At 34.3% G+C, this 9,241-nt stretch overlaps 1 protein-coding gene across 1 annotated transcript; it reads left to right on the forward strand.

The window, feature by feature from the left end:
* The first annotated feature begins 5,282 nt into the window (after positions 1-5,282).
* LOC145066367 (protein trichome birefringence-like 1) lies at positions 5,283-7,974 on the forward strand. Its single transcript, XM_079013598.1, has 5 exons — positions 5,283-6,544; positions 6,640-6,832; positions 6,918-7,111; positions 7,211-7,369; positions 7,470-7,974. Exons 1-5 carry the CDS (start codon positions 5,493-5,495, stop codon positions 7,816-7,818), a joined length of 1,947 nt encoding a protein of 648 aa, XP_078869724.1. The 5' UTR covers positions 5,283-5,492; the 3' UTR covers positions 7,819-7,974.
* The last annotated feature ends 1,267 nt before the right edge of the window (positions 7,975-9,241 follow it).

Raw genomic sequence — 9,241 nt, forward strand, 5'->3', positions numbered from 1 at the left:
TTAATTTCCGGTCGTCTGCGACGGAGCAAGCATGCTGGTGATTAAATTAGGGTTGCGACGGAGCAACTCTATCGGATCTGTTCGCCATTGATGATACGAAGAAAATACGAGTTAGTGTTGCGAGGATCGAATCGAGGAATTTAGGGTTCTCGAGTTTTGCAGAGCCGGTGTTGGATATGAAAGTATATGAAGAAATGACGAAGAAGAAGAACATGATGACGATGACGATGAAATTAAGGTTTCTGATGAGGTATTTGTGTGAAATGAAGTTGATGATGATGAAATTGAAGAAGAAGGGGATCTGAAGACGACGAAGAAGAAGAACATATCGTCTTCTTTCCGTTACCAATCGTGCTTTACAGACGAGACCCATGGTCTCTTAATTTCAGTTGGTCGATCGAACATAGAATGTTATTGGTTTGAAAACTGAGGGGTGTGGATGAAGCTTACTATGACGACAGGGATGGTGGCAGTTCGGAGACGGTTGGTGGCAACAGCAGCAGGCGACAGCGGTGGTGTCGGAGCTCCACATTAGCAGCGACAGTGGGCGGTAATGGCAGCTTCGCTGCTTCCATTTCCTGTTCCGACAAGCTCGATGAGGATGGAGGCGAACGGAGCTGGGTATGGTGGATGGAAGAAGTAGCGGTGACGACGATATTTGTTGGTGGAGGAAAGAGCTCCAGCGGCAGGGAGCTGGTCCGACAACCTTATGATGCTTCGTCCTTGTTTAGGCTCACTGAGAAAGACGAGGGTCGAGATGGAGTAGGATATGGGATGAGGTTTGATGGTGATTCACTGTGATCAAACACCGATGGTGGTTATTGATGGAGACAGCAACGGTTCCTGATGGTTTTTGGTGGCAAGCTCCCAAAACCGGAGGAAGGCAGTAGATGGTGGTGTTTTGAGGCTTGCTTGACGGATTTTAATGGCAGTAGATGGTGGTGTTCAAAAGAAAGAGACAAAAACAAATGCTATCTAGCAAGTTGACTTTCACAAGAACTTTCAAGAGAGAGAGATGGGTCTTTTTCTCAATTTTAATTAATGAAAAACATTTGATTAAATATAAAAACAAAATTAAAAATCAAATATAAGGGTATAATAGTCTTTTTATGTTGATAGGGACCAAAAACAATAGAAAGATTCAATTTTGGACCTGTGGTGCACCAACATTTCGTTTTGGACCAAAAGCACATAAATTTGCCAACCACAGGGACCATTTTTGCAATTTTGTCATAATAATAATAGTAATAATATTCATATTAATAATAATATAAATAATAATAATAATATTAATATTAATATTAATAATAATAAAGATGCTATATTCATTATCTCATCAGATCGTGTTCCTTAGGTATGATTTCTTTTTCCTTTCTCTATCTCTTTCTTCCTTCTTGCTGTCAACAACACACCACCAGTTGTCTATGTTTTCTTTTTTCCGGCGAGATCACAGAGGCAATAGCCTCTTGCTCCTCTTCTTCCTGTTGATCGAAACAAATTGAGAAGCCACACCCAAACACCCATTTCCTTTTCATTTTGTCGGGTCAGGAAAGAAGCAAGAGGAGCTGCCTGAGCAGCCCCGATCACCACCACTATTTTCGACAACAGCCACCAGCTGCCTCCTCCGCTTCCTCCCGCATTCCTCGGTTTGCTGCCGCCGTTTTCCTTCCTCAACAGATCTGCCATAATCGGACGATTTCCTTCCTTCCCCTTTCTTGTTTCTGTTTTGCTAATGCTCCACCAGACCACCCCGTTTGCTGTCTCTGTTTATGTTTCTTTTTCCCTTTCCAGGATTAAATCAATGGATGTGATGATGGAGGATAAGAGTGATATTGGTTCAGGGGCAATGATGGAACAAATTTCAATCAGATTCAGTCAGCAAGTTTTTTTTGTATGAGTGAGTAAGACATTATTGACCCAATCAGATGTAAAATTGAGGCATATCAAACACATCGTGATGACCGAGTTAGACAATTTTGTCTGAGCTGACCCACTCATATCCAAATCAAACAGGCCTTAGAATAAATTTGGTTTTTTTTCCGGTAATCACCAAGTTTCATCGCGTTGAGAAACCGACGCGTGATTTTCCGGAAGAAAGTTGGACAATCTTGGTTGTTTCGGGACACCGGATCTTCAAAAACATCCACCCAAGCACGCGCTAACGTCTTTTCTTCGGCGGATGTCCATTGCTTTGGGAGCGTCCTTCCTCTTTTTTTTTTGTGGTGGATTCTCTTCCGACTCAGATTCCGTTTCCGAGACGACTTCGGGTTTCGCTTCAGGGTTTGAAATTTGGTTTGGTGGTTCATTGGGGAGTCAGGATGATCATCAACTAGATTGAACTCATGCATAATTTGGGATGGCAAGTTCAGTTGTGGTTGGTTTTGAAATTGGAATTGTCTTTGAAATTGTAGTTAGTTTTGGAATTAAGGTTGATTTTGGTATTAGGCTTGATTTTGGTATTGAAGTTGATTTTAGGCTTGAAATGGGTAGTAAACACCACCCAAATATAGATTTGGTGGAGAATAAATATGTCGATCGCGTTGATTTTGAATGAATGTTGGTGAAGAAGGTGAAACGTTTGAGTTTTGAGTGTTTTGTTTGATATTTTTTTTGAGTTTTTGGTTGGAAGAGGAAACTATTTTTTTTCAAAAAACTTGAATTGTTTGAGTGATAATTTGAAGATGGTGAAGTGAGATAAAATATGAAAAAAAATAAAATTTATATAACGTAAAAAGGGGGGATTGTTTGATTTTTTTTTTTTTTTGAAAAAACAATAACAAATTCCTCTCAACGTTCATATTTTCGTAACCCAATACAACCTCTCGGTGAAAGCTAGCCGAGTTACCATGCCAAGCTTGGCAAGACGAGGGGTCGGCGTGATGTTTACCGGGTTCGCCGAGATAATTGCCGACCTACCCGAAATCCATACCGTCTAGCCTAATGATTAGATTATTTAATTTCCCTTAACTTTTTCGTTTGTACTCATTTGGTCCCTTTTTTTTGTATTCAATATACCATCGAACTTGTTGTTTGTGTTCACCATAACCCTTTTGATCGGCTTTTGACCTGTGATAGTCGGTCAAAGGGTTATGGTGAACACAAACAACAAGTTCGATGGTATATTGAGTACAAAAAAAGGAAATGGACCAAATGAGAACAAATGCAACAGTTGGTTACCCTCCTGATTCATTTTCCCATTACTCATTTACAGCAAATCCCACGTCATCTCCTACTGATATTAATGACTTTATGAGATTCATTCTTGCTTCTCTTCAAAACATAACTCACGAAAGAACATTATTCATACATGTACAACTTTGTAATGCACTTGAATATTTATTAGGGGAATCTTGACTAAGCAGACACATTTTATGACTACATTTATATTTCCAATCAAATGATTTATTGTATCATGAATTCTAGACAAGTCTACAAACGAGTGGAATCACAAGTGCTGTGATTTTTGAGTTTACTTAGCTTTAAGATCGAATTCATGGGATAAGATACAACATCAATATGTACAATATCATGCTGCTTTTGTAGACACATCACCATAATATACCTTGACGTAAACGTTTATGCTGATAAATATACCTCTCATACATAGTCATATCCTTTTGTAGAGAGGTGTTGACAGCTAACACAGTAAGCATAACATAGACCATGTTTTAATAAGGTTACCCCTTTGAAACGCTCTTCATATACGTTATAGCCAAAGAAGGTTGCAGTCTTTGATAATTTTGCAACTTTAATTTCATTTAACTTTTCGGGGAAAATGACTCAAGAGGGTAACCAACTGTTGAGTTCGTTCTCATTTGGTCATTTTTTTTGTACTCAATATACCATCGAACTTGTTGTTTGTATTCACCATAACCCTTTGACCGGCTATCACATGTCAAAAGCCGGTCAAAAGGGTTATGGGAACGCAAACAACAAGTTCGATGGTATATTAAATAAAAAAAAGGAAAGGGACCAAATGAGTATAAACACAAAAGTTAATTACCCTAAAGAGTTATTTCCCCTATAATAGGAGATATAATTAATAACAGAAGGTACATACAGTATTAAAGAGTTTCTAATCCAATGATATCAAGTATTGTTTTTATTAAGGTCATATTCCATCCTATACATAGGTGTAATTGTAATGATTAGTTTTGTCGTTAGAAAAATATATAAAAAGGATATTTATTTAAAAGAAAATACATAAAAAGGTACATCTAGTACTACCATTTTTTTCACCGGACTAAATATCGCTTTAAATAATCAGCATTAAAGGATGGTAAGTACGGAAACTTGACTTTAAACCATTCAGAACCCACTCGTAGTTTGACTCACTTCATCGACTTCGTCCCTTCGGCTTTTACAGAATGGCTCAAACGACCACCCAGGTTTGCAACTTGGATTATATCAAGTATTTCAATTTTCACATGGAAATTGCACAAAAAATCTTATATTTTTAACGTCAAAACTAAATAAAGTAAGTTATCTATTTAGTAATCATGTTTATTTCAATGAGAGAAATGGTCTGCAGCTTTAATTTTTTTTTTATTATCAAAAAGTAATCACCAAATGAATATAATATTTTAAGATCTGTGTCTTACAAATTATAATTGGTCATCAGATGACAATATTTCTAATTTTACAAATCCAGAAAACAACAAAATAGAACTCATTTTTTAATTAAAGAAAAGATAGGTTACTGGAAAGGTCCAATTATTTAAACTGAAAGTACAAGCTACATATTTGCTTCGCGGCACATGCCACATGGTATCGTCCTTTGAAAATTAACACCGACCTGTAAACAGTAAACCCCCCACTTTAAATTAATCTCTCACGTGACACCGACTATACTATCGACGACAGTGGCATTTCCGTAAATCATTCTATTCCCATCACCTATTTCATAAACCCCCTCAAACCGAGAAGAATGTAAAGTATCGGAAGCACCAATTTTGGCCACTATTTCATCTTTTTTGATCGTTTCTAAATTCTAATACAAATGATTTTTCTAGATAGCTATTTCATAAAACAAAATTTAAATATATATGAAATTGTAAGTCATAATTAATGTAACATGTTACATTTTAAACATTTATGGTGTGAATTTCTATTGTTGTTTCTTTTTTATTTTACATGCTATTTCTATGTCTGAGTGCGACTCCATTCACTCGTTATATTAAGAACACTTTTAACGAACATACAAAACTATATATTATTTTAAATCATATCGTATTTTTTATTTTATTTTTTTTGAATCGTATTTAGTTACGAAAACGAGTAAATAGATACTACTAAAAAAATAAAATAAAAGCTCCTCACTTTCCTAAAAGAAATAAACGTCTTCTCCATCTTCTTCTACTCTTCTCTCTCTGGAAAAAGAGTCCAAAAGGTACTGGATCCTCTCTGTATCTCTATCTCATCCTCTCTCACACACTTCACAAAGTGAAAATCACCGTCTTCTGTATCTGGGTGTCGTAACATTTTTCGTTTTCATGGCGGATTCAACTAAATATATGCCCATCAATGAAAGAACTCTGGTTTCAGATTTGAAGTTGAAGAACGTCTTTTCATTTCGAACCAAGAAAACAAGAGCTTTTGCTTACGTATTCATCGCCATCTTCGTTGCTGTTACTTTTTTCTTGGCCTTTAATCCTTCACCAGATCCTTCTTCTCCATGGTTTTCCAGTATCTTCACTAGTACAAGCATCAGTACAAGTATTAAAGCAAATGGTACTACAACAACTTCTTCATCATCTTCTTCTGGTGCTTATGGGTCTGCTGGATCTCAATTCTCTTCCATTTATTCTTACTTTTTTCCTTCAAATTCTTCGGAAGCATTACAAAATTCCACAGTTTCTTCACCCAGTTCAAATGCCACTGATTCCAGATCTCCAACTATGAATCTCGAAACGCCCAATGTGATTAAAGATCCTCCAATTGTTCAAAATCAAACTAAAAGTAATGACTCGAACCAGACCATGATCGGGTCTCCATTATCTCAACCAGTGTTGAATCAGACCGCAATCGGGTCTCCACCACCGCAACCATATTCGGACCAGATCGCAACTGGATCTAAATCATCCCCTCAACACGGATCAAACAAGACCACGATTGTGAATTTACCATCTCAACCAGTAACGAACCAGACGACTAAAACAGTGTCGAATTCAGCTTCAGAATCGCAGAATTCAATAACGAATAATGCCACTGAAAATAGGATGAAAACAAGTCCAAACTCCGAGAAATCATTGCCGACATCTTGGGGAAATGGTGCTGGAAGTGGTCCTGGTCAAAGGATTGAAGATAAAATCACCACCAAAAATGTTACTTCTTTAGGAAAGAAACAAGGGTTTGATGATTTGGTGAAGAATTTAGTCAACTGTAACCTATTTGATGGAGATTGGGTAAGAGACGACTCATATCCATTGTATAAACCCGGTTCTTGTTCGTTGATTGATGAACAATTCAATTGTTTCTCCAATGGTAGGCCTGATTTAGGGTTTCAAAACTACAAATGGAAGCCCAACGGTTGTAGTTTACCAAGGTATGTCAAAATTTTCATACTTCGATCTTCAATTTTTTTCAATTTAGGTTTATTATGATTTATGACAATGAACTTGTTCATGCATATATATATAGGTTGGATGGAAGCAAAATGTTGAAATTATTGAAAGGAAAGAGATTGGTTTTTGTAGGGGATTCTCTAAACAGAAATATGTGGGAATCATTAGTTTGCATCCTTCGAAACTCCCTTAAAGATCAAACCAAGGTTTATGAAGCTTCAGGAAGACATCATTTCAGATCAGAAGCTTCTTATTCTTTCGTATTCAAGGTATTCTAGTCTCTTTCCTTCGATAAAGTTTCTGAGATCATTGCTCGAAAACAATCTTAATCTTTTTTATATCATGAATTTATAGGATTATGATTGCACAGTGGAGTTCTTTGTGGCACCATTCTTGGTTCAAGAATGGGAAATCAAAGACAAAAATGGAACACAAAAAGAGACCCTCCGGCTCGATTTGATCAGTAGCTCCGCCGATCAGTACAAAACCGCCGACGTGGTTGTCTTCAACACCGGCCATTGGTGGACTCACGACAAGACTTCCAAAGGGTGATTAATCTCGATATACTTCTATTAAAAAGCTGACGTTAAATTCCGTCAAAACCATCAATTTTTTTATGGTGTTAATAATCGTTATGAAATTCTCAGGGAAGATTATTATCAAGAAGGTAACCATGTCTATAAGGAACTTAACGTTCTAGAGGCGTTTCGTAAAGCGATGACAACATGGGGAAATTGGGTCGATGCTAATATGAACCCTAAAAAAACTTCGGTTTTCTTCAGAGGTTATTCTGCTTCCCATTTTAGGTAAGTATAATCATGTGTTTTAAGTTTTAACTTTTATCCTGATTTATATCTCTGTAAACTTAGATATTTAAGTTTTTTCTATCAATTTCTGTTTGGACAGCGGAGGGCAGTGGAATTCCGGCGGAGCTTGCGACCATGAGTCGGAGCCGATCAAGAACACCACTTACCTAACGCCGTATCCCGACAAGATGATAGTCCTGGAGAAGGTTTTTAAAGGGATGAAAAACAGAGTGTCGTATCTGAACATAACAAGATTAACGGATTTCCGGAAAGATGGCCACCCTTCGGTTTACCGGAAAAAACATTACACGGCGGAGGAGATTAAGTCGCCGCTGCATTATCAAGATTGCAGTCATTGGTGTTTACCAGGTGTTCCTGATGCTTGGAATGAAATCCTTTATGCTCAACTTTTGGTCAAACAATACCAAAATCAACAGCAAAAGCTGTAAAAGTAAATGTGAATTACACGTTTTTTCCTTTTTTTATAGAATATAGAACATAAATCTTTTTCTTATAATTTTTATTTTGAAGATTACTGTTTATATGTGTAGAGAAGAAAGCTTTGGTGATTATAAATTAATAGATGTTTTTTTTTGTTTGTGCCATTTTTGGAAGTTGATTTAAAATGTTTAAATGGTCGTAGGTTATTTATTAAATTAACATAGCATGAATTAATCATATATAAAATCATGTATTTTCTGGGTTAATGTGATGTCGGTGTTTAGAAGATATTGTTTATTATTTTTTTTTGTAACCATGTGGTCGTGAATAATATTTATTTAAGACAATTACAAATTTGGTTGTGTGGTTTATTAACAAATGTGATTTTAATCCAAAATGTTTTGTAATTGCACCATATCTAATATAAGTTTTTTTTTTTTTTTTTTTTTTTTTTTTTTTTTTTTTATTAATCCATTTCATAATTAAATGTGTATGAAATGATATTTTTGAATTTTCTATTTGTTTTACATGTGTTCATTTAAAAAAATAAATATAAACACCTAAACATTTGAGAAATTTGAATTTATAAGAAAAATTAGAAAAATAATGAATTATTAAAATTAAAGTGTTTTTTCTCTTTTGAATTTAAACAAATAATTTAGATAAATAACAAACGAAACTAATGAGTTTTAATTTATAAAATTTCAAATTAAAAGAAAAGGCAAGTAATGAAATTGAAATGTAATTATTATTATATTTATTGCAATTAATAAATTTAATTAAATATTATGTGAAATTTAATAAAAATAAAACAACCACAAAATATCATATGGAAAAAATTTAATTGAAAATAACCATAAAATGACATGTGGCTAAATCAATGAAAGTGTGACATATGGAGAAAAGATTTTCATTTATTAGAGTACTAGGTGTAAGACCCCATGTATTACATGAGTTTATTAAAAAAAATTAAATATGAAAATTCTAAAATTTTAAAAAGTTTGAATTTATAAGAAAAATTAGAAAAATATTGAATTAATAAAATTAAAGTGTTTTTTTTCTCTTTTAAATTTAAACAAATATTTAGATAAATAAACAAAAGAAACTAATAAAGTTTTAATTTAGAAATTTTAAAATTAGAAGGAAAGCCAATTATTGAAATTGATATGTATTTATTATTACATTTATTGCAATTATTACATTTAAATATTATGTGAAATTTAATAAAATGGAAAAAACCACAAAATGCCATATGGAAAAAATTTAATTGAAAATAACCACAAAATGTCATGTGGCCAAATCAATGAGTGTGACATGTGACAAAAAAACCTTTATTTATTAGAGTATATATATATATATATATATATATATATATATATATATATATATATATATATATATATATATAGTAACGTCCCAAAAACCATAATA

Source organism: Lactuca serriola, chromosome 8 (assembly GCF_051521515.1).
Source record: "Lactuca serriola cultivar US96UC23 chromosome 8, Lser_US96UC23_V15, whole genome shotgun sequence".
NCBI classification, from domain to species: domain Eukaryota; kingdom Viridiplantae; phylum Streptophyta; class Magnoliopsida; order Asterales; family Asteraceae; genus Lactuca; species Lactuca serriola.